At 47.7% G+C, this 26,447-nt stretch overlaps 1 protein-coding gene across 1 annotated transcript in view; it reads left to right on the top strand.

The window, feature by feature from the left end:
* Positions 1-18,158: 18,158 nt before the first annotated feature.
* Fli1 (Fli-1 proto-oncogene, ETS transcription factor) overlaps positions 18,159-26,447 on the top strand; it is a 117,445-nt gene continuing 109,156 nt past the window's right edge. Inside the window, exon 1 of the mRNA XM_041657808.1 lies at positions 18,159-18,494. Within this exon, the coding sequence (XP_041513742.1) occupies positions 18,477-18,494 (18 nt within the window). The 5' untranslated portion in view covers positions 18,159-18,476. The remainder of the gene's footprint in view (positions 18,495-26,447) is intronic.

The following is a 26,447-nucleotide window of genomic DNA, read 5'->3' as shown; positions in this document are numbered from 1 at the left end:
GTGTGTGCGCGCGCACACACAGAGAGAAAGAGAGAAAGAGAGATTAATACCTATGCATACACATTATTATAGGACTTCCGGGTCTCACTTTGGAGACTTAGTACTTTTAATCTCTTAAGAACCCATATTTTATGTTTTCAGTACTGCACCATTCGGGTCATGCTAAATAACGATGCCAGCAGCTGAGTTCAAACATTAGTTCCTCCAACAAGATAAGGAACAACATAAATGGTGACAGTAATGGATTAGAATCCCCCCCCAAAAAATAGTGGTTTATGTCATATAAATCTATGCAGATAGGAACAGAGAGCTGAACAAATATGTAAAGGAGAAAGGAAGAAAAAATTCTCTGTTGTTTTGATTTTGACAGGGGATCCCAAGCTGGTCTGGAATTCTCCTCCTCTGTCTTAACCTACTGAGTACTGGGAATGCAGTGGGTAGCATCATGCCTGACCCAGAACAACTCTTCCATACAAACACATTCCAAAAAACAACTGTAGAGCGGATAAGTGAAATCACCCTTAAAACGCAGCTGTAATTATTTCTCAATGTAAAACCCACCAACAAATGCTAAACTCAATGAGGCAAAGAAAAAGGAAGGAGAACCAGGCATTTGTCTCCCCTCAAAAGTAGTTGCCAATTGAGAAGTATCTTCTTTCAAACTCTTGTCAAAAATAGTAAGTTTATAATAAAAAAATCTTGGCCAGGAGCGTTTTGTTCAAAAATCAAGGTTAGCATTACTGCTGCTATGGTTTGGATACAGATAGCATTCCTCAGAAGTTAATGTGCTAAAGGGATAGCCTCTGGAGTGCTACAAAGAGATGCTGTGGTCCTTTTGTGGCTGAAGGTAGAACACTTGGCAAGGTCCTCTGGCCACTAGAGGTGTGCTCTGGAAGGGGACTGTCATTTTCTCAATCACGTCTTTCTTCTCTCTGCTTCCTAGTTCCGTCCAGGCCCATTTTCCACTGCTGCAGTTCAGTGCCCTTGCTAAACCCCCAAAGCGGAAAGCTCTTAACGACAGCCTGGAGTTTCAGAACTGTGAACTCCACACTCTCTTTTGTCCTATCCTAAGCATTGTGCGAGAATAACACAAAACCAAATGCTACAAACACGATGAAGACAAATCAGGGTCTTGCACTCCTGGTTTAACATGCCACAAAGGGGGCTTCACCCTTCCAAATTGCATAACTTCGGTTTGATTATAAATAAACTCCAGACAAATCCAAACACCTGTAGAGTGTGGTCTCTCAGCGTGTTCCCCCAACATGCTCCAAAATATCAAAGCCATGAAAAGGGAGAAAGAGTGAAGGACTCACAGACCTCAGCGACCTAAGACATCTAACCGTTGAATGCAAGGTGGATTTTAGATGGAACACTGGACCACAGCAGGGAAAACCAGCTCAGTGTCTACAGTTCAGTGGCTAACCTCGAACCAGCGCTGAGCCTGAGCAGAACACCAAGGCTGCATGGCTCAGAAACAAAGCTGGGTGTGTGACCCCTCCGTCCTGTCTTTGTAACTCTCCTTCCCGGGCTGTAAAGGAGGGAAATAGGGGGTGACACTAAATCCTTTGTTTATTCATTGACTTACACTGAAAGTTGTAAGCATGAAAAATGAGCCGGACATAATGAAAACCAGGGAACCGGCATTGTTAGGGAAGCCTCAGCCACCAACCATCACAGACAGCAGCTACGCAGTCAGCTCTGGCATCGGAGTCAAGAGCAACTCAGAGAACAGAAGAGCGAACTTACACACAGGCCAAGTGGGCTCTCCCTGGGCTGCACTGCTACACAAGCTTCCATAAACTCCCTGCTCAGGTGTGGGGTTTGCTTGGGATACTGGGTGTTCAGCAAGCTAAAGATAGTGACAATGGTAACCATGCTTAGTAATAAAATACATATTTAAATCATTTTCAACAACAAAGAAACAGTTCATATTCGATACTCTGATCATCTAGAAACTAGGCACAAATTTCTGTCAAATCCTCCCAGTTGCACCAGCTGTGTTATGAGGGGTTATGATGGGAGAGTAAGGTCACTCTGCCCCAACTCACGTCTTCTGAGAGAAATGAGACCTTTGCCTGTTTGTTAGGGTGACCGTCCGATAGCAAATTCAGTCACATTGGAATCAAACGTGCACTAAGATAAACGTGAGTGGGTGGGAAGGGTCTATTCCCTTTACAAAGGCAACATAGATTATAATTTTTTTAAAAAAAATATATTTAACCATGCCAGAATAGTGGCACACATAGTTAATCCCAGCACTTGGAAGGCAGAGACAGGCAGACGATCTCCCTGAGTTTTGAGACCAATCTGGTCTATATAATGAGTTCCAGTACAACCAGAACTATATAATGACACCCTGTCTCTAGTGGAAAGAAATGTTTAATCGGGATTTTATGCTATTTCCCCAGTACATTAAAATATACTTTAACTTTAAGCAATTTAATGGCAGTTTTTCAGTAGCAGATCAGTTTCATTGATTAATATTAACCATTTTCCCCAAGTAATACACACATACACACATATGCTAAATGTGCTTTTGTGGGGTGTGTGTGTGTGTGTGTGTGTGTTTCTTATTTTGTGCAAGGGTGGTGCTGTGTGGCCCCATCTGCCTCCACAGCTCCAGCCCAGTGCATTTCGGTTCTCGGTGACTTCCACATTCCCTGCAGCAGTTAAGCGGTTACAGAGGAGCTGCAATGAGAAGGCCTGAGTTTCAGCCCTGTGTTCCCTCCATTCCTGTCCCCACTGGGGAGGGCAGGAAATGCCAGCCTCCACAGGAAAGCCTGTTGCGGGGAGATTTCCCGATTTACTTTATAAATGCAAGAGGGCCAGATACAGGCGAAGATAAGCGCTCAAGATTGCAAGTGCTTATCATCTGGCCGGCTTCTGGGCCCCACAGCCAGGGCTCGTTTCTCTTCTAGAAATACAAACCAAATGGAAAGGAGTGCCCAACCGAAAACCGTGACCATCATCCACCCAGGCTGGTCCATGGAGGAAATCCCTCCAAACAACCGCTGGACTTTCACCATGCGTCTCGCTGCCATAGCAAATTGAGGGCCCCCGGTCCTCATCCCTGACTGCACCCTAGAATCAGCTAGGAATAAAAGCATGTAAAAACAGAGTTGGGGGTCAGGCTCCCCAAGCTTGGAGCTAGAAGTACCCTTGAGCCCTTGTCTGTGCTGGCCTCTGAGGTTTTCCCTCCCGCTTGGTTCTGATGTTTCATAGTTTGGGACCATTTAGATAAAATGGTAGTTAAAATGGACAGGATGTGAGCCTCGAAGGAACAAGATGGCGAGCAGTGGTAGCCAGCTGAGCTGATAGAGGCCACGGTGACTGGGCTCTATTTAAAATCAAGCATGCTCCTGCAACCATAGGAACCAACTCATGTGTTCTTTTTCCTCCTTTTGCCCCCAAGACTGGGTTTCTTTGAGTAGTTCTGATTGTCCTGGGACTCACTTTGTAGAACAGGCTGGCCTTGAACTCACTGAGATCCACCTGCCTCTGCCTCCCAAGTGCTGGGATTAAAGGCATGGGCCATCATTGCCTGGCCAACTCACTCGTAGGCAGGAGCTTGTGGAGAGAGGAGAGATGGAGGCAGGCTTACACAATTGAAGAGCAGGGTCCTCTCAGATCATTCACAGCCATCTTTTCCTCCCAGATGCTTTCGGTAAGGTCTAATCAACAGTTAAAGACCATTTGCCTGAGACGTAGTTTGCAAGCTGGATAGAAGGAAATCTAACCTCTCTCCCCACCTTTTTTTCTTTCCCAAGTGCCTACCATTTTGAAGCAAATGTGTTACACACACCCCGCCAAGTCCGGTCACTTAAAAAAAAAAAGCAGAATCTTAAGGTAAATATATGTCCCCCTTTTCCTGTCTTAGATTTCCCAAAATCCAAGAGACACATAGTTCACCAAAATCTGGTTTAAAAACATACATCAAGAAAATGAAAGCATGCCTTTCACGCTTGATCTCTTATCTAGGGAAACCAGGTTCCCTCAGAGGGACGCTCAAGGCTGTGAGTCCCAGTGTTTATTGTGTTAACTTGAGCACATTGTTTTGTGTTCAGCTGTGACATATAATGAAGGAATACGGAGAGACAGTGTTTATCTGGAGCCCGTTACTCCGACCCCAACCCACCCACCCATCCACACTCCTGTCTTTTAAAGTTGAAGGTCACTGAAGTAATGGCAAGAATGTATCAGACTAGTTAGTGGGTCTTACTTGTTTCTCCAAAGAATATCCTCAGACATTTGTATCAGGGATATTATTTACATATCCAACGAACTTCCTGCATATAAATGCAAGAGACTCCATGTCAAATATAACTGGTGCTGGGTTGCTTCTATCCAGATTTTTCTTTCTTTCTCTCCTGCTCCCCATACCCCACCCCAGTTGAGCTCACAGAGGAAGCTCAGGGCAAATAATATAGCATCAATATTCAGACAGTCTATGTTAGGTGGCTTCAGGGCTTGTGCTCTGCAGTTCTGAGGCATGTCCTCCAAAGGTTTGGGGCACTGTTTCAGTTTCAATGAATGCAGTCATCCTCTTCTCCGTCAGAGCTCCAACGGGTGGACCCCTTCTCTTGCTCTTTGAAATCAAGCTCTGAACCCTTTAGAGTTGCTGATGACCTCTCAGTAATGGTGATTTTTTTCCTACAAGAGGTCCTGAACCTAGTGCTTTCTTTTAATTCTGTTCTCTTTCTTCCTTTTCAGGCTTGAGTAAGGCCAGATTGATGAAGCAAAGATAACATACACGTTGCAATCTCTTGCCTTCTCTGTGATAACAAATCGATATTGCTCAGGACCCTTCTGTTGACTGGCCCTCCCTCCCAGCACACATACAGGAATGAATGAAACAACTGCGCTATTCAGTCAGAAAAAGCAGCTTTTTCTAGAATTATGCTGGAATTATTGAAAAAGATTAGTTCCACAATTTTATACAGAGAAAGTAATAGAAAACACATCCCACCCACCTAAAAAAATTAAGAGCTTCAGATTAGACCAGATACAGAGTTATGAGAATTTTAGTTAGAATAGGTAACGTGGATTATCTAACAAAACTATTATTATTTGATATCTATTTTAAAATAGAACTAAGAAAAATATCTTGCTGAGGGAATTGAAGGACTGGAGCTGCGGCTGATAAAATCTTTGACCTGGGCGTGCCCCTTGGTCTCAGAACAGTCTTCGATGGCTCTCACTGGTCATTGTCCCTCTCGACAAACCCTGTACATGTTGGGCTGGTAAGCTGAGAGAGTGTCTGCCTGCCTTGGGCAGGGTACTCAGCTGCAGCTCTTTGCATACAGACCCTTTGCCCCATCAGCTCCCTGCTATCCCTTCTAAGACCCTTTTGTCCACTGAGACTGTGGGTCAGAATGCCAGGGGGTGGGACAAGCTCCACGTGATAGGAACCAAAGTTCCTGCCAGGTCACACCTCTGTCCAACCACTCTGTCACTGGACTTTGTTTTGGTGTTTGCCTCTATTTCCTGGACTTCTCTCCCTATCCAGATTTCCCATGCCTTTTCTCTCCCTGAAATATCCAGGAACTGGGTGTATACCTGCACCTTGTCAAGGGCCACAAGAGACCTCAGAAACTGGGAGATAAGGAAGGTGCCTCCTTGTTGGTTCCCTTTGAAAATCTGAAATTGTGTGTTCAAAGAACTTTCCTCTTTCCCCATCATTACAAGGAAAAGGTTAAGAGGAAAAAAAAAAACATGAGAGAGGCTACGGCTAATGTGCCTTTGGATTTTATTTAGGGTGGAAAGAATACCAAAGATGAAACAAAAGTAACCAGCAAATGAACAAAAATCCTGCTGATCTATAATAAACCAGTACTGATGCCGCAGTAGGTCCCAGAAGATGTAAACAAACAGTCAACATTGTCATGGTCAACATTGTCAAGTCCCTTTGACTGGCTTGGAAAAGCAAATCATGGCAAAATGAAATAATCTTTGGTAGGTCTACCAAACAAAATACTGACCTGGGATGCTTAAGCAGCAGAAATGTATTTTCTCACCACGCTGGACAGTAAAAGCCCAAGACCACATGTCTAGGAGGTCGGGCCCCTCTCCTTAGCTGGAAGATGGTGTCTTCTTCCTTTGCATCTCTACAAAGTTTTTCTTCTCGGTTCGGTCTTTCTTGGGTCCTAATTCCCTCTTCTTCTTCTTTTTTTAATATTTATTTATTTATTTATTATGTATACAATATTCTGTTTTGCGTGTATGCCTGCAGTCCAGAAGAGGGCACCAGACCTCATTACAGATGGCTGTGAGCCACCATGTGGTTGCTGGGAATTGAACTCAGAACCTTTGGAAGAACAGGCAATGCTCTTAACCGCTGAGCCATCTCTCCAGCCCCTAATTCCCTCTTCATACAAAGACTCTTACCATATTGAATTAGAGCCCAACTGTTTGCCTTTATTTATTTATTTATTTATTTATTTATTTATTACGGTGTGACCTCTTTAAATACCCTGTCTACTACAGTCTTTCACATTCTGGAGTCCTTTAAGGTGAGTATCCCAAGGCATCAGCATAGACATTCTGCAGTGACACAGCTCAGTCAAGAATACCAGGATTAGGAACAGAATCAAGGCTGGAGTGTAAAGTTCCTAAGACCTTAGCACATTGATCTGCCATTCATTCCTGCCCTTCTCCAGGTTAATACTCTCGGCTAAATACTTTCACAGAATGTAAAGTATTCAGATTGGACCACATTTCATAATCATCTAAGGGCATCAGCACCACTTGCCAGACTAGAAATTGAGTCCTTATTGTCTTGCTTAGAATCACAGAACTGCTGGACGAACCATGGTGTACCACCCAGATTTCTTCTCCTTTCCCCTAAAGGCCAATCTTCAGCTCTTCCTTGTTCTCCTGCTTCCCTAGTGTTGCTTCTTAGCCTCTGGGTGGAAAGTCTACAGGCTTGAATCAGTCAAGAATCAGTTCAGTGAAACCAACTGTCAAGAATGGACTCTACACCCTTCTTTTTGGAAAGCCCTGGAGGTGCAGGCTAGCTTTAATGAGTCCTCCCTCTTCACCCTCCCCCACCCTCCCCACTTGCTTCAGCCTCTGGCAGCTACGACAAATTTGTGTACGCACACACATCCACTTGCACTTGTGCACAGGCTTGCACACGCCAGGCTTCAGATAGATGCATGTTTATATGGGAAAGGGGCTCTCTAGTGTGCTCTGTTCATTGTCTACTCACATGTTTTCTTAGACCACGGGTTTGGTTGCTTGTTACCTCTGAGAATGAATAGCCATTCTGGCTCCTGCAATCATGAGAGAAGTAAGAACTAAGACACAGATATCAAGGTTTTGTGACAGAGCCTCGAACAGGTACCACCTCCATCCTCTGAGAGTGGGATCACTGCAGGTCATTGGTTAAACCACGCATGTGTAAAAGAAGCAAATGAGCCCTGGAGCCAGGTGTGAAAAGCAGGTGCAAAGCAGACAGTGAAACAGAATGAAGTCGGTAAAACTTTGCTGTCAGCATCAATGTGATTCTCTGGGTTATGTTGTATTCTTTTCTTTAGTAACCCATAAGGAGAAAGATCATTAGGTAAAGGTAATTGTTTCTTTTTTTTTCCTGTACCTGTTGTCATTTATGTGGACATTAGGTATTCATCTTTGAACCAAATTACCTCTGTGCCCATTTTAGGGAGCTAATGAGCAAATTAGGAGGAAAACATCCAGGAGATATTTCTGCAAATGATTATGGCCTGGCGACTATGGAAACACAAAGATGGAGGCGCTTAGAGCAGTAGTTCTCAACCTGTGGGCCCTGACCCCACTGGGGGTCAAATCACACCTTCGCAGGGTTCACTTATCAGATATCCTGCATATCAGATATTTGCATTACAATTCACAGCAATTGCAACAGTAGCAAAACTGCAGTTATGAAGTAGCAACAAAAATAATTTTATGATTGGGGGAGGGGTCACCACAACATGAGGTGCTGTACTTAAGGGTGGCAACATTAGGAAGGGTGAGAACCACTGGCTAAGAGGGAAGCAACTAAATGATCCTTTAGAAGTCTCTCCCCTCCCGAAAAAAAGTTAGAACCTGGTAACACAAATGTGTGATCTTGGGGCCTCAAGTTCAAGGTTAGCCTGGTCAACTTAATGAGACCCTTTCTCAAAACGTAAAGTAAAAAAGAGGGCCCATTATATAGCTCTGTAGTAGAGTGCTTACCTAGCCCTAGGTCCAGTCCCTACTACCAACATTGCAAACCTAGGTAAACAAATAGAAAGGAGAGATGGGGGGCAGGGGGTGTCAGAGTCAGACCAGAGATGTTGAGACACTAAACAATTTGTTTTGTCCTTGCTTCCTCTAGTCAAGCTGAAGCCCTTCAAACCCCTCTCTCCTTTTCAAAAGACAGTTTATCTTTCAAATACAGGATGCACATGTACACGGTCATTTTTACTGACCATTGTTTGAACTAGTATGTTGACGTTTGGGAAAGAAGACATCTCCCCAAGAATCCAAAGAACAGAATTCCAGGGACTGTGGCTCTAGTCCTTTAGCCCCCTCCGTTCCTCTGCAGCCTTGTTTTCCTAAGCTGTGGTCAGGAATGTGTTGGGAGGGGTAACATGGCTGTGGGCAAGGAGCCCGGGCAGCTCCAGTCACGGTCCCAGGCTGGCCTTTCACCTTCGAGCTCTTGGGTCTGCTCTTATTAAGGAGCAAAATGTTTCAATATGTGGCGCTTTGGGGGAGGGACAGGAGAGAAAATCGGGATATTGTTGAAAAGGAAATAATGAATAGCCCTCCGGCCTTCAGCAGAGCCCCCCACGTGGGCAGATCTGGGTAAATAAGTGTGCTTTCTCCTGAAGTGGAATTTTGTCAATTGCCTTTTGGTCGGAAATTTCCAGAGCCACTTGGGAAAGGGGGGAATGGAGAGGAATGATAGGAAACTAGATTGGTTGAAGCGTCCAGAAGGAGAGCATCCAGGAATCTCAGTACTCCAGTGGGGAGGGGGTAGAAAGAGCACTGGGCACACACGTGTGTGCCGCTGTCTGCTTATTTCTACACACTGATGCACTTCCATTTCTACTCCCCATCACCTCTGCCTCTTCTCAGACACCGAAATTAAAATCTAAGGTTCACTACTCTGTTACCTAAGGGCTACCCAGGCAGGCCTGGTGAGCGGTTCCCCTGCAGACTCCATCAAGGAGAGGGCAAAGGTGTGAAATCTGCCCACCCTGATACACAAAGGCAACTGGACAGTATTGACAGGCAGCCTTGGGGAGAAAGGCCTGGTTGGGGGGCTGGGGGGCTGGGCTCCGACCTGACCATGGTCTCTGAAACCTGAGCCCCTATCGAAGGTTCTTCTACCAGGAGAAGAGAAGAAATGAGTAACATTCGAAATCTCAAGAAAACACAAACTAAGATCAAAACAACTTGTTAATGAGTGCTTTCCAATGCTTGAGCTCTGAAAATCCAAACCCCCAGAAAGAAAAAAAGTCTCTATGGTGGGTGTGTCTTACCCAGCTCTTAAAGATCTTAAAGATAGCTAAGAAAGAAGGTGGCCAGAAAGTGTATTCCAGAGGGGCTCAGATAAGTGGCAAGCGGGAAAACAGGAGCCTGGGTGCAAATGAATAAGGACTGCAGGGACGCCAAGTCTGGAAAGCCTTTATTTACACAGCACTAAGTTCAAACTTTCCCAGAAGGGTTCAGCCTGGTCTCCTAGCTGTGTGTCTGTGTGTAATGCCTCTGTGGGTTCTAAGTATTCCTAGAGGTTTCCTGGTAACATAGGGAGGTTTCTGGAAAGGCAGCTGGGGGCAGATGGGTGGCTGTCTCCTTAGAACAGTTCGTCAGACAGCAGCTGAAATATGGATAAGAAAACGGAAATCAAATTACAAGAGGGGAAAAGCCTGAGGAAGAGGACGCACAGAGCTGCTGCAGTTTTCTTTGCCTGCCTGCCTTGCTGGCTCGCTAAGACTCTGGTGGCTCCAGCAACCTCTCAAGATAAGCTGAGCTGAAGCTGTGGGTGTAACTTTCAACTGTAGGCACCCACCAGGTTTAATTCCCCATTGTCAAAGTTCCCAGAGTTGGGATATAGAATACCATGGAGGTCACAGTTAGGACTTCCTGGAGCTCGGGGCTTAGCTGTCAAGGGTGTCCTGAAAGGTGAGTGTCCTGCTTCTATTGACTGGGTGGGATCCCTTCTCAATGCGTGTCTGTCTCTTTCTATGCTGCTGTTCCCCTCCCTCCCTCTCTCTCTCTCCTTTCTTCCCCCCTCCAGTCACCACTGCCCTGGTAGTGATCACAAAATATGGGGCTCTCTGAGCTGTCCCTTCTCCCATTCCTCTATTTTCTACCTCTCTTGCTCTACTTGCAAATCAGCACCGGGTTTCAAGAAAATTTTGAGAGTGAAAAAAAAGGTGCTGGGGTTTGAATCAGGAAAGGAAATGCGTGAACCAGAGAATACACACCTCCTAGCTGAACTGGTGCGTGTGCCTATGTTATGACTTCAGAAGTCAAAAAACCTGGAATTTGTTAGTAGGGAGAAAAGTGATTTATCAGAAACACATTGACTGCTGGAGAAGCTGCAGGATTGCCTGGTTAAAGATGGTTTCAGAGAAGGAAGGAAAGGAGGGAGAAGGCGACAGACCCGCCTGGGCAGATGCACCTGACACCTCAACTGGTTTTGCTTCTCCGGTCCAACTGTTCTGACTGTATGATCCACTTCCTCGGCCGTGAAAATGAGAGCCCTCTGCACAGCATTCTGCGCTCTGCTCTGGACCTGTTTTCTTTCAAAAGGGGGAGATGTTAGTTCCTCTGAAAGGGGCCTCCACAGACCTCAGAACCTGAGTCTTCTTTCCTAAGACTCCATACCCAGAAATGGATGGAAAGTGTGTCACTAACCTGGCTTAGTGTGAGGGTACTGGGAGCACCATAAAGTCCCTGCCCCAGGGCCTGTTAGTGACTCTTATGACCTGTTCTCTGCAGACAACTAGCTTGGAAAGAATACACTCCCCTTCCTGAAGACTCTCTCTGGCCTCTGATCAGCATGCCTCACCACCCAAGTCACTAAGAAGGCTAGAGTGTCTGGTTTGTACTTAAGAGAGTGTGGGAGCTGGTTCAGCCCTTACCATATCCTGGCCTGAAGTCCCGTACACAGACGATTTTCAAAGGACCAGACAGATATGAGCCCTCCATATTCCGTGGCCGTCTTCTCTGTTGAGACCAGCAGGCCCTCACCTTTTCTCCACTTTTTAGTGACTCAAATTTCTCCTACTTAGGTTGCTTCTGAAACCTTGAGGATTTTTCCTCTTTAGTACAAGGTGTTTCAGACTGTCCGTGACACATCGTCTTACATCAAGGGAAGACAAGACCACACCTTTAAACAGGTCTCCTCCATCTGTACTCCAGGCCTTTGATCTGGTTCTCCTTCCAGGAAAAAAGGGGGCGGGGGAAGAAGGGAAGTCCTTAGCTATTCTGTCATCAGGATCTCCCTTTGGGGAGACTGAGTGAGCCTACTGGGTGGTGTTTGTGCGGATGCACACCTGTGTGGCCCATTGGGCGTCTGGCACACAGTGGGTGCCCTGGTTGAAGGGTGTGCACATGTTTGCAGATGAGTGGATGTGTGCAGATTTCCTTGGCCTGTTCAGCGTGCATGGAGGTGCACGTGAGCATGCGTGCCACTATGTGCAAGTCTAGGAGCACAATTATTTCTCTTACTGGACGGACTTGCTTGGCCGTCAAACCCACCTAAGCCTGCCTACCCCTCCAATGCTCAGATTGCTGTGTTTGACAGCTCATCCAAAGGGTTGTTTTCCCCTTTCCACAACCGTTCCCAAGAATGTAAACAAACCCAGACTGGGACATCTGGGTTACACGTTTAGTGAAAATTCTCTGGTGGATGGGGCGGAGAGTGTACCCTGGATGGCCTTCCCAGGGTAGAGACTGGGCCTCACTTCACACAGCCAAGAACACGGTGGAGGAGGAAAGACCCACTGGAGGTTGCAAAGGTACCTCCTTTAGGACTGGGTTCCTTTCTTCACCCAGAAGTTCTAACCCAAGTGTCCTGTCGTCACACTCCGACTCAGCATTCTCCTGCTTTTGGAAAAAGGAAGGTAGAGCATGGGCCTGTCTGCTGGGTCCGCAGAGCACTAATTATGTGTCTAACAGGGCTCAGAAACTTGTTGGTAATGGACAGCACCTTCTCTCGGTCTACCTGCAATCAGAGGCAGTGATGTTCCCTTCGGGAAAAGGTCCAGGAGGATTGCTCCAGGAAGGGTGACTAAGCAGTGATGGGAGGGATGGGGGAGAAACTGGAGTGAAATCATGTCAATAATTAGCCCTTGCAGAGATGGATGGATGGCTCCCAAGAGGTGCCTGGATAAACTATGAGATCAGACTGGAGGAGGCAGAGCTCTGGTCTCCAGTTTTACAGAGGTATAGCTCCTTCTACCCCCCCCCCAACCTCTCCCAGCATAAAAAGCCAAACTATGGTCTCTTCCAACTTTTGACACCCAGTGTTCTAAATGACCCTCATCCTGGGCTGCAGAATCCTTCCAGCTCACACACCAGGAACCAGAACCTCAGGGATAATAACCCCCCCACCACACACACACACACACACACACACCAAAAGGGCAAAGGGGAAGCCCAGGGTCTAACCCAGGGTTAAAGGTCATGGAGAAGCAAGCTGGTCCAGGACTGTGTAGCACACCAACCTGTGGTGGGCAAAGAAGCCCTGGGAGAGATGTGGGTTGCCACAGGAGCCGCTTGCCGCAGGAGCTCTTCTCAGGGAGGAAAATGGATTTCTCAGCAGCCACAAAGTTTGTATTGTTGCACAAAGGAGCACATTGATGGTGAAAGATCTCTGCATGGCAGGGACAATCTTTGGTCTGTTCTGCAGGCTTCCTTCACCAACCATTTGCCAGAGGGGCACAAACTGCCAAGCCCCTGTTGTTCCTGGTCTGCACCAGCTTGGGGTTGTTGAAAAACAAGGGAGCCCAGGTGACCTGGCCCCAGGCACCAGGAGCTGAATCCTGCCCTAAAGGACAAGGAGTCCTTTCCACCCAGTCTCGGGATGCTGCTTACTGAAGACTGAGGGCTCAGACTGGGAGCCAGAGAACCCTGCAAGGAGTCCTTGATGCCTCCCTATGGTGATATTTACAGCTCCCTCCCTGTGCCAGGCCCTGTTCTAAGCTTTGTTTCTGAACTATACTATTACTGTTACTGTGGCCCAGAGGAGGTTTGTTTTGCACAGAGAGATTAATGTGACAGTTTCTAAGGGGCAAGTTCAAGACACAGACACCAAGGACCGTGTGGTGACGTCCAAGCATGTTTACCATAGCTTTGGAGATGCATTGTGCAGAGGTCATCGTACAAAAGGGGTTACTGACTCAGAGAAGTTAAGAAACCAGGGAGCTGGGTGGTCCAGCCCGAATTTTCAAACATGGCATCCGGGATGAGAGGTGGGTGGAAAAGGGACAAGAAGAGCCAGTGCAGTAACTCTTTCCAGTAATAGCATAGTGCTGGAAGAAATACGAATTCCATCTAGGGATGGGGCAAATCCTTGAGATCTGACACACACACACACACACACACACACCTGCACAAGCCTGACAGGTTTCTGCTTTTTCTGCTTTTTGCTGTTTTCTTCTGCTTTCCAGCCTACCAGTCTGCGGATTCTGCCCAAGGGGTTTTCTGAGGGGAGATGTCCTCCTCACCCACCTTTAACTCCCAGACAAGGGGAAGCTGCTGGATCCTGAACCTGTGTAGAGTCACTGCTCATAAGTATCTGGCATGCAGGTCCTGAAGCTGCGCTTCAAGCACAGTGGTCGATATATTTGGAGTGAATATTGTATAGGACTGACTGCTGGGAGGTCGACTTTGCTGAGATTCCAGAAGCTGAACCCACCCGCAACCTCCATAGTCTCCATCGGCGCCGCTACTGGATGAGGGTCGCCGCTGGTCTCCACCTCCTGTCAGCCTGCGCTCTCTGGTCAGCCTCTGACCCCCTTGGGGGTTTCCTCAATGACGCCGAGTGGTCTGGGGGTTCGGCTTCCAACTGCCTGAAACTCGGGTCTTTGAGACCCTTCCTGGCCTGCCTCCCCCCTCCGCGTGCGGCTCTGCAGGCGCTGTGGCCTCCCACGTAGCGTTTTGAACTGGGTCCGTGCTAAAGCAAGAATGAGCTTGGGGAGTGGTCAGGGTGAGCAGAGGCTCTAAATCTTCCTTCAATCTGTGAGTGGATGAAGTCTGAGAAACAAATTCAAAGCAGGCGCGCCTGCAGAGCCTTCCTGCAGAAATAGTCCCCAGCATTCAAGCGCATCCAGGGGCGGCTCAAGCTGCCTTGTTTAGCTAAGGTCAGACGAGACTCGAGTTCTCCAATAAAAATAAATCTCAAATTAATTATGGCCTCGAGCGAGAGGCCAGACACTTGAAGCTGCAGTTGTGCAGTCTGGAGTTTTGGCGCTCGCCGGCCCACCCCTACCCCCGCCCCCTTCCCAGCCACCACCTCCTGCTTTGCCAGCTAGATACCCTCTGAACTATGGGGAAAAGAGAGCGCTGGGAGAAGGTTTGGCCCGAGACGCTTTGCCAGACCTGGCACCTTTAGGAGCTTCAAATGACCCAGTTGTTACAGGATCCGGAGGCACCTCAGGCTCGGATTGTTAGGTCCTCCCACTCCAGTTCCAGGCTGGGACCAAAGGAGCCCGGGAAGCCTGCGTCTGGAAAGTCTTGACCCGGTCAAAAGGGCTGACATTGAGCGAGCCAAGACACGTTTTGTTGGCCGTTCTCCTCCCTGGGGAAGCAGGACTTCCGCGTCTTTGAAATTGTCAAGTGTGTATAGTACAAAGCAAGTCGCTTCATCAACGCTTTAATGAATATTCTCCAAATTCAAATGCTTCCTAAATATTCACCCACGTGTGCACATCTTCTATACAACTTAGAAATGTGAGCCAGGATGTTTTGCTGTTGAAATTTTTTTTTTCCAGTTGGTGGCTTAAAAAGAAGAAATGTGTAGCCTGGCATCTTTGGCTCTGAGCTTCCCCTGACTTGAAAATCAGGGGAAGAATGAACTAGCGGAACCTCAGCGGCGGTACCTTACCAACTTCTAGCTCCCAGCCAGGCCCAGTCTGAGAAACAGTGAAGCCTACAGTCCTAGGAGCGCCAAGAGGGCGTCCACCACAGTGTGGGCAGGGGCTGCCATTCTTGAGCGAGACTGGTAGACAGGGGAAAGGAAAGGACGGATAACAGCCACAGAGAGCCAGAAAGGAGGGGGGAGAAGGAGAAGGAAGAGGGCTAGGAAAGGGAAGGGGAGTGAGAAGTGAGAGAAGGGGAGGGACCTGCCCTCTCCCAGCACAAGACAGTTTTCATTTGCAGCAGGCCTCACCGCAGGCTCTCTATCAATTTGTCTCAATGCAAACATTCAAAATATTCTCTTTGGCTGCTCATGAAAACAATGTGAACTGCCAGGATCAAACCATCTTTCCAGATGTCTGGTGGTAACCACATTAAACAGGGCAGACTTGTTTACTGTTGTGTTTGGTTAGGGCCTTTCCCCCCTTCGGGATTTAAAAAAGAACCAGGAGGAGGATGGAGTGGAGTACCAAACCCAGAGTTACATAAGCAAGCAAACTTGCCCACCAGCGCAGTAACATAGGATGGAAGGAATCTGACATCCTATCCCAAACCTGCTCCAAACCGTGGACGGTGCCTTATTCTGGGTGGAGATCCCTGTGAATGGAGGGTTTGGTGGCAAATAGCCAAAGATTGCAAGGGTCCCTATGTCCAACTATGCGGGGGAGGGGGAGGTGTGTGTGTGTGTGTGTGTGTGTGTGTGTACACACGCTAGCCTCCTCCTCCCGCCCAAAAAATGAGAAAGTGTATTTTTAGTGCCAGTTTTGCAGGCAGAGAGAAAAGTACTCTTTAGTTTCCCAGCTAAGATGAGAGTTCAAGTCTTCCTTTTGGTCTGGACTCTCGTTGATCAGCACTGATGAGAGAAGAAATTGGGCTCAGAGAAGTTAGGGGTTTTTCCAGCGACTGCTGGTCACTGTAGAGAAGATGACAATCATTTGTCAGATCAACAGAAGTTGGAAAGAAAAACCTGATGGTTGTCTGCTACTTGGTGCTTTCTAAGGGGGACTGAGTTAGTTACTACGTGTGGAGTGACTGTTAGTGGCCTCTGTGACTGTCTAGTGCCTGGAAGGGGGACCTCGTGGCAAAGTAAACAGTCCTTTGGGGGCAGAGAGAGGCACGGTAAGGCTTGGGTGCACCGTCCTGAAAACTACGTTGTCCTTTGAATGTCTGTAGAGTCTGGGCTGAAAAGGAAACAATTTGGGGTTTGAAAGGATGTAATTCATTCTTCCTTTCCCTTTAACCTCTTTCCTCTCTGGAAAGCATGTGGAAACGCTGAAGTTGGAAGAGCAAGAGGGCGGGCGGCCCGGCCGCAGGCAGGAAAGGGTTAAGCCTGATTTCTTTTAATTGAACTCCAGAACTGGTGGCCCCAGGCAAAGGGGGGGACTGACCCCGCTAGCGGTAACCAGATGTGGCGGTCCCAGGGGAGCCCCGGAGCAGACCCCTGGATTGAGAAGCAGACAGGAGGAGGGGGAGTGGGCCCGGCCCCCACCCCACCCCCCACAGTAAACCGAGTCTCAATTGCTGGCAGTCTGCGCCGCCACTCCAGGTCTGGTCACGTTCAGACCCGTGTCTGTATTCGAACCCCAAATTGGAGCTGAATTGATGAGACTAATTTGGATAGGAGGGAGGGGAAGGGAGGGAGGCGAGGGAGCACAATTGCTCCTGAAGAAATAAAGAATTTATAAGTCACCTTTTTGCTGCCGTGGACACCCTTTTGAATTTTTTTCCAATTTATTCGGATCTGCTCTGGATTTCCCCCCCTCTTTTCCCGGGAGGACTCTTAAATAAAAGTGAGAAAGTCCACAGCGTGGTCTGAAGAGCGTGGATAAGGTAATTTGTTTTGGACGTCGGGGGAGAAGGGAGTCAGGCCGTGAGCGCGGGTACCCAGAGGCAGCCTAACTAGACCGCCCGCCCCAAGGTCCAGCAGGGGAGGCAGGAGCTCTCAGAGAAAACTAGGCGGGTAAAGCGGCCACGCCGCTGGGTGGGGATGACAGTCCCCAGCTCAAACTCTCGGACCTCTGGGAGTCAGCAAAGAAGGTTGGGACTGTGCTCAACCGCGGGGTGCCGCGCTCCCCAGGGCTGCAGAATGGTGTTGAGGGCATGTTCGCCCAAAAGTAGTTTCTTGGTATACTGCTGCGATAGTATTACGTATTACGGGCAGAACTTGATGCTGAGCTTAGGTTTGGCAGTCGAATACACACAAGTTAGAGAGAGGATTTAACACCAAAAGGCGTAGATAAGTAGCCCAAGATGCGTCTGGTCCCCTCCTTAGCAGGCGTGGGGAGCCGGGAGTAGAGGCGCACACGCGTGGGCACCGCTTTCCTAAGAAGTTGGAGGTGTTGAATCACACACCCTTGACAGCTCAGGTCCGCGGCACCCAGAATTCGCATCAAGCCGCTCCGGAGTTCAGCACTTGATGCTAAAAGTTCTTTCGATCTTTCGGGTCCCTTCCTTCCTTCCTCCTTCCTTCCTTCCTTCCCTGCTTCTCTCTCTCTCTCTCTCTCTCTCTCTCTCTCTCTCTCTCTCTCTCTCTCTCTCTCTCTCTGTCGGTTTACCTTGATCTACATCCGAATATTCTCTAGCAGTCGGCGCCAGGTTATCCCCTTATCCCCTTCCCTAGTAAACTCTCCCGCCTTCTTCCTCCCATCCCCGAAAAGTTTGACTCCGGCTGGAAAAGGCATTAATGGATGTATCTGTGGGAAGAAACGGAAAGTGAATGAGTCAGGAGGGCCACCTTCGGCCAAAGGCCCAAGGGAAAGGAAAGAGGCCAGAGGCGTTTGGCTTTGGATTTGGTGGGGGGGGGGGGGGGAGGTGGTGGGGGAGTTGCAGACTGCAGGAATCAGGGCGCGGACACTGGGCCACTGGGCGTAGACCCCGTCATTGTTCCTGGCCAGCTCTTATCTCCCAGGAGCAAGTATCCTGTGTGCGCAGTGCATGAATGTATCTGGGCATCTCCGCGTATATTTATATTGCGAGTGATGCGAAAAGCAGGACTAGGCAAGGAGAGGAAGAGGGGGTGTGGGGGAGGGAAGACAAGAGAGAGCAGAGAAGAGAGAGGAGAGGGCGAGGAGAGGAGAGAAAGAGAGAGAGAGAGAGAGAGAGAGAGAGAGAGAGATAGGACTTCCTCCCCGATCGCAAAGTGAAGTCACTTCCCAAAATTAGCTGAAAAAAAGTTTCATCCGGTTAACTGTCTCTTTTTCGATCCGCTACAACAACAAACGTGCACAGGGGAGCGAGGGCAGGGCGCTCGCAGGGGGCACTCAGGGAGGGCCCAGGGCGCCAGAGAGGCCGCACCGTGCTAATCTGAAGGGGCTACGAGGTCAGGCTGTAACCGGGTCAATGTGTGGAATATTGGGGGGCTCGGCTGCAGACTTGGCCAAATGGACGGGACTATTAAGGTAAGCAGGGGGTAGTGGGCTCGGGACTCGGGCCGACTGGGGCTGAGGGAGGACTGGACGCCGGGGTCCCGGAAGACGTGGCTGCTCACCCTTCCTTCCGCGCTCCGACTTGCGCGGTCTCCTCTGGGCGGGTGGCGAGTCCCCCCTTTCCGAGGAGGCCGACCAGCCTTCCCGCCGAGGGCGATCTATCCCTCACTCTTTGCGCCACAGTGGAGTCCCGCAAGCTTCCACCGCGCCGCATGCGGGGCTGCGAGACCCGGCAGCCGAAACCTGGGGAACCGGGGCGCGGACCAGAGTCTAGGGCGGGATATCGCCGGGTCGCTTCCCACCCGGCAACCGGGCGCCCTGGCCCCGGCGCCGGGCACTCGCCTGGCCGCCAGCTTCCTCTTGCCAGAGGCCGAGAGCGGCGCGGGCAGGGGCAGCATTCGTTGCTAGCTGGGGTCCCCAATCTCCGGAGACAGTTACAGGGCTAGCTGGTGGTGGGGAGGAGTGCAAGAGAGTGTTGTCTGAGGATCCGGCTAAGGCGGCGGGTCCAGATGGAAGCCCCTGTTTACAAGTCAGCCAGACTGGTTTCTCTTCCCCTCACACTGCTGCTGCCCTGCGTTCTGCCGACGCTGGTTGCCCGGACTAACGGCCCGCCTCGCAGCGACTCCGGCTGGGAATCTCCTGGCTCCGCCGCTCCCCTGAACCCCAAATCTAGCACTCTGTGCATGCGCCAGCTTCAAAACAAGGGTTCCAGGAACTGTCCTCTCAGTAAGAATTAAACTCCTTTTCAACCACCCGCCTGCGATGGCTGGTTCTGAGCCCGTGGCCCGGGGCTGTCTTGTCGATTCCACCCCCTATCTGCGCCGCCCCGCCTGGGTCTAGGTTGCAAAGGGCAGCCCAGAAGACCCGTGAGTCTGGGTTCCCTGTCACGCTTCAGAACGACTGACTCTTCAGAAAGGGGGAAGTGGGGCTAGGAGCAGAGAAGAGGGACACCCCCTTACGTGACTAGCCTTAAGAGGACTTAGGAGAATGAATGAGACCAGACATTAGCTTCAAGGTTGCCATACAACACCAAGCAGGAGTTGGTCTGGAAAAACCATCAGGCTGGTGAGGTAGGGGACAGGCAGAGCCAGCCATTCCCCAGAACTCAGAGGAATGGACTTCCTACCCATGACTTGACTGAAAGGAGGCTAAGGTGTTGGGCTTAGAGAATTCAACAGATTGTTATCTCCTGGGTGGGGACAAAGTGTTTTTATTTTCTAAGTTCTCTCTGTCTCTGTCTCTCAACATGCTGACTTAGGTAAAAGGCACCAACTGCAGGAACTTGAAAACAGATGAAATAACTGATTGGAAGGGTTTTTAAGACCATCTAATCGGCACGGTTTTATCAAACTTGAGTGGGTGGGTGAAGGCCCTGCTCTAGAGACCTGAGAGTGGAGGTCACTGGGCCTTTTCACCTGGTTCCTTGCTTCCTGTTGGTGAGTTCAGGCAAGAGCCTACATCCCCAGGTTCAGTCAGCAGATGCTCCTCATAGATCCTCCACATCCCCATTCAGAACACGATCTACTCGCCCCCTCCCGGAAGACTCCCCTTGGATTCAGAAGGGTGGCAATATGGCTCCAGAGGCTTGATGTGGACACTCTGAAGAGAAATGAAGCAATATCTATGCAGTGTTCAGACCTCTAAACACAGGCCCTGAGCCTTGGAGGAAGCTGTGGTCTGTATACCCAGATGTGTTAACCTCGCTTTATGTACACATTGGGATGGGCATTGAAATCAGCCTTAGACCAGAGGTTTGGCACTTCATACCGAAGATGGGAGTGCGGACTCCTGTAGGATGAATGATTGGAGCTCACCAGCCCCTCCAAAGCCTCCCAAGGATCACCTTGCTTCTCACCTGGGTGACCCGACACCACAGCCACTATAGGTCAATCTCTTTCTTTCCAAACTCTTCTGTATGCCAAGGCTCTGGAAGATTAGGTCTTTAGTGTAGCCTTCAGCATTTTAGCTATGTAGATGCCATGGGCTCCTGTTTACATGTAACCTTGAGACTTGGGGATTGCAGCCCCCACTTACAGGATGGTCCAGTGTCATGCTTGCAGTAATACTAACAGGTACTGGATTGGAAGAAAGGTCCACCAACTTCTGATCTTGGTGTATGAATTCACAGCTATAAACTGCTTTGAGCCTCAATCTTCATAAAAAAAAAATCCCAAGGGACTGCCTTACACTTGTGTTTCCAGCTGCTGATCCACTATCCCGTTCTCCTGCCCTATGCTGACAGAGGTCAGAAGACACCCATTTGTAGACGTAAACTCAGAGTAGGAGTTGCCAGATTGATCCACCTGGAGCAATCAGCTTTGAGTGATTCCTCCGATGCGATTTTACACACCTGTGTGCATCTTCCTCAGTCACCAAATTTGAAAATGCCGGTGGGTCTGGGTGCCCAGGATGTACCTGGCTCAGGATGCCAGGGAAGTCTGGTTTTCTTTACAGCAGTGCTCACAGAGCCCTTTGGCATTAGAAACCCCCGATCGTGTTGTCCTTCCAAATCATGTTCTCTACCTATCCAAGGATGTCTCTTGGGAGAATTCACAAGGGGAGCCTCATAATCTCGTTGCTCTTCTTCAGCTTTAGACAAGTTAACCTGCGATGTTAAACAACGCCCTACCCCACCCCTGCTCCCCACAGTGATATTATCAGTGTTGGAAAGCACGTGATACTGCTCGCTGCTTGAAGAAATGACCTGGTTTCAAAACCCCATCTTCGTTCTAGGCAGGCTTCCTTTGATCAGATTGATGCCATCTGTAGAGGCATGAATGTAAAGAGCCCCATCAAAGATTGGGTATGAACCAGAGAGGAGTTAGACCGGTGCAGAAAATTGAGAAATGAGGAAAGCGAGGAAGGAAGGACTCGGAGAAAGCCTGGGTTCACCCTCATTTCTACTACTTACTGTGTGTGTGTCCTAGTCAGGCTCTTTGCTCCTGAGTCTCAGTTTTCTCATCTGCAAAGTAGGTCTACAGTCACAGTAAGGATGAGATAAAATCTGCCACTTTAGGTGGATGCGCGTTCACTGAACTTGGTCATGGGTTAGAACTAGAAAAGGTTTGTTGGTCACAACAGTAGAATATAGGTCTGAATTTATCCTTACCCATATTTCATGACTTTGCTTTGTGTTTGTGATGCACTTCTCATGCCTGAGGCTCTACTTCACGTCTTTGGGGGAAACAGCAATTGATTGGCTGTAGAGAAGGTGATAGACACACGTAGAATATGTTTTAGGGCTCACATGTGATGGTGCTGGAGCAGGCAGAAGAACTAGGGTAACACTGTGAATAAGGAGTTGAGATAGCCCTTCTGCAGAACCACTAAATGGTGATAGAGGAAAGAGTGAAGTTGGGGTTGCAGCTGTGGTCTCTGAACCAGAGGAGAGTCTTATGCCGCGCAGAGGGCAGGCTGCTGCTCTCAGGGAGGAGAAACTTGGGAAGGAGCCCTAGGGAGAGGCAGTCAAGAAGGAGCACATCCAAAGGGCAACTTTGGCTTCTGCCCTCCAGGTGGGCTTGTCACCCTTTCACTACTCCACCTCAGTATCGCCTAGATTCCCAAGGACTCCAGGCACACAAGATGGTTATTTTGTCCACCCCCTTGCCCACGTGATTGCTCCCTGAAGTGACTACCAAGTGAACTCTTGCCACTGGAGAGCATTCTTCTCCTGCTATTCAGAGTTACAGATTTGCAGCTTTAGAGATTTGGGGAACATACATCCTGACACTTTTGTTTTTCCCATAGGAAAACGGAGCCCAGGACACGAAGTGGGACATGCAATATCACAGGGCGCAAAGTGAAAATTCGGGGTTCCAAGGAAGCAAAGTAGTGCACTTTCCACTATAGCACGCGGGCATCATTTGTCACGTTAGTTAAAAATCATACAAGAATGCAGAAATAGCTTCACACGGAGAAATCATGAAATAGCTGGTGCCTTAAACTGATGACACTCTGTAATTTGGTGGCAGATGTATTCTTCCTATCTTAAATTACATCTACACACACAGAGACACACACACACCACCACCACCACCACAACAACAACAACCACCAACAGCAGCAACAACACCACAACAGCAACAAAAAGTGACAATGTCCAAAATTCCGGATAGGGTTGGAAAACACAACTGCTTTTTTAAAATGAATCTGCTTTGACTGTATGCAATGTAAAAAAAGTTTCCATTATCAAGAACTACCCAAAATATACCATTATTTAAATAACCAAGAGGTCCCTCTTTTGATGGTGGGCAGGTATAAAGAATGAATTTTTGCCTCTTTAAATAAAACACTCTCGGATATATTAGGACACACCTAATAGATCTGTTTTCTAAACAGGGAAGCAAACAGTCTTTAGTAACAACCCCATTAAATACGACATATTATTTAAATTTTCAGTGTCTTCTTTAGTTTGAAATTGAGCAGTTAGGTTGGTATTGGTTTTAAAAATTGTTTGGCTGATATCAAACCTTTCCCCCACCCCAGAAATATAGCATTAGTCCAATTCCCTCCCACTAAAAACATAAAAAATCTCAGAAAAATATTTGCATTAATAAACTTCCCCTTTTCCTACCTTAAACCTCATAAAAATATCCACAAACTAAAGTTTTACAATCTAAAGTTTGATAGGCTTTCAGATGGGATCATTTGTCTTTCTGGATTTAGAATGGGAAGCCTACTGCTGGATTTCAGTTAGATGATTGGCTAAATGATGTTGGCATATAATATTTTTGTTTTGAATAATATGAATTTTTGAAGACAGAATTTCAAAGCTTGTCTACCTTTTTGTTTTCGTTGTTTATCTTGTGTGTGTGTGTGTGTGTGTGTGTGTGTATGATGTGTGTGTGAGCATGGACACACACATGGAGATAATGGGATGGCCTAGAGTGTTGGTACTCACCTCCTACCTTGTTTGAGATAGGGTCTCTTTGCTGTTAGCTGCTATATACAATAGTCTTGCTGGCTCAGGGTCTTCCAAAGAATCTCCTGTTTTGCCTTCCATCTCGCAGTAGAGCCCCTGGGAGTAAAGACTTGTGCTTTGTCTGTCTGGATTTATATGTAACTCTGGGCATTCAAACTCAGTTTCTAAAACTTTTGTGGCAAGCACTTTAACCACTGAGCCATCTGTCCAGCATGCTTTTGTTTGTTTGGGGGAAAGTCTGTCTCAAACTCACCATGTATTTAAGGATGATGCTGGACTTCTGAGCTCTCGGCTTTCACCTTCTGGGTGCTGGGATTACAGGAATGCACCATCATGCCTGGCTATAATACATTATTTTTAGTCATTACAAAGTTCTGCAGGTGTTTTTCTCTGCAGAAGGCTACACGCTGTTTCATTTTCTGTTTCTTTCATTTCTGCCATATTCATGTCATTCATGTTAGTCACTTCATTAATAGATGGTGTTACCAAATGATGTCACTTAATAATACACTTCGGTTTCTCCAGGGGTAATAAAAGGAATCACCATCCATTCCCCTTGCTGTTACTCCTGGGTCTCGCATCTTTGAGATGTAGCAATCTCTAGAATACCAGTATTTTGTGTGAAGTGGACACTGTCTGCTGACCAACCATATTGATGTAACTGCACAATTGCTGTGCAGAGTCAGACGTGGTGACCTGTCTGGGATTCTCAACTAGAGGACGAGCTGCATGCACCAATGGGATTGCTAGGTGTCATGGCAGCCCGTGCAAGCAAAGGACAACCCACACTGCACACACGCATGCAAAGATGCAATCAGAAGAGTTGCACGTGCAGTTTCTTGGCCCTTGCAAAGCACATTCGTATGCTCCCTTAGCATAAGTGAATCTGGAAGCTGGCCTTGAGGTATGGATAGACTTGCACATGGTAATATGATCAAGAGCTTTGGAGAGGAAATGCATTGGGGAGGAGGTGGAAAGATTAAAGAGAAGAATATGGAAAGCTTTAAATATTGTGATAAAGAACTCAAGTTTTAAAAAAATATACAATAAGAAATAATTATTTTTAAAATTTTTTATGATTGTCTTCATAGCTGTACAAATCCCTTCAGTCAATGGAGAAGACGGGTTTTTATAAACTCGACTAGAAGCTTCTAGTAAATCATCAGGACTAGGCAGCAAGTGTTGAGTTTGAGGAAGCAGAAAGGTCTGCAAGATGATGCTTACTAAGCAGGCATTGAGTGGGGGAGGGAAAATTCCATCGCTTTGGGTTTGATAAACATATGATTAGCCAAGAGTGGAGCGTTACCCTTGCCTGCGTTCTCAACACTTAGCAGGTAGAGACCGGAGTACCCCAAGTCCAAGGACAGCCCAAGACACACGGTTATTTCACAGTCAGACTGAGCTACATGCCAAGACCATATTTCAAAAATCCAAGGACTAGGGATTTGGCTCAGAGGTTAAGCATGTGCAGAGTACGCACGGATCTTGATCGGATCCCCAAAACTGTGAAAAAATGTTTAAAAACATTGCTCGCTGCATTTGCTCCCTCAAATATGACCTTTTGCCCAGTGTTCTGGGGAATCTCGCCATGAGCTATCTCTTTAATTGGGAGGGCTATCCTAGTGACAAGGGCAGCTCTTTTTACCAGTCAACAGATGGTGATACTGACCATGAAAAAGGGTTTTTTCCCTGAGACTCAATTCAAATTTCTATGGAAATTCAAAGAAGTGTGACCTTCTCTCATGAAGAGGTCTGGCCCATTGCCTCCATCCCAAGAGCTGACATTTCATCTGATCAAACCAAGATTCAGAGACTTTTGTCCCTCATCCCAGGAGGGGCTGAGACAGAAGGGAGAGCACACTTCCAGTACTTCCACTTTCCAGCACTTTCAAAATCACTCAAACCCAAAGGCTTTAAGGTATTTCCTATCTTTAGGGAACAACATACCTGCCATTTACTTTATGATCAAAATCTCCAAGTATGAAAGTTTTCAAAACCTCAAGGAAGACACAGACTTGAGTACTGTGGAATGATTTCCCAAGAGCAGGCTCATGTACTCGGTCGGAGCTTTGCATCTGAGGTCACGAAAGACCTTAGGTCACATTTCAGTGCTCACACGCAAGAAGCCTTAATTACGGGTGCCATGGGAGCTGTAACCTTGATTTTCTAGACACGTGTGACTTTCACAAATCTACTAGGATCTAACATACCAGACGTAGATGTGTTCAATCTGAATATTCACGGATTCATTGATTTTGTGTGGAAAGGAGACCTAGTCTGAAAGCGGGCAATTGTATCCTACCATTCATGCAGCAAAAAGGCAAAACAATCAGGTTAATGTTAAAAATTGCTCAGTTTCTAACTTGTCTTTATGTTGACTCTGTTATAATCCACAGAAGCATATGCTTGGGTTGAAATGTGTATGTCCACAGAGTCTTTTCTGATTTAGATACTCACCATTTCATCCATACTCAATCATTTATTCCTTCACCCAGGTTGAATAGTCCTAGCAACGTCAGTGCTCTAGAAATGACCCGCCTCTGTCAACGGAAACAAGATGTCTCCACTTCTTGAGATTTCTAGAGAGTAGAAGTTTCTCTACTTCCTTATTTTGAGTTCTGATGATCCGTGATTCCAAAGAAGGCAATGGCCATTTGGAGGGACTACTTATACCTAGATTAATGCTATGGAGACATTAGGCATAATGTCGCAAGGTGACAGTGGTGTAGAGCTCCACAGCCCCTCTATCTGAGGGGATACTAGCCCCTTATCTAGACATTTTTGGAAATCTAGAGCTTGAGTCAAGGAAATTCCTCCTTCTTTCTCTCCCCAGGACTTCAATGTCTATATTAACACAGCAAGCAAAGTAAAACAAAACAAAACAAAACAAAACAAAAAACCAGGGCCCCCTGTGACTCAGGGAGAGAGTAGCATGGCCAAGGCGCTCTGCTTCTTCACTCGTACCACACAACACACAGGCAAACTGGGGAGGTCAACGAGAGCTC

The sequence above is a fragment of the Microtus oregoni genome, unplaced genomic scaffold (assembly GCF_018167655.1).
Source record: "Microtus oregoni isolate MIOR12 unplaced genomic scaffold, Mior012 000008F_ref0000371, whole genome shotgun sequence".
Lineage (NCBI taxonomy): Eukaryota > Metazoa > Chordata > Mammalia > Rodentia > Cricetidae > Microtus > Microtus oregoni.
The sequence above is the reverse complement of the archived record's forward strand: the minus strand, read 5'-3'. Positions and strand labels throughout refer to the sequence as shown.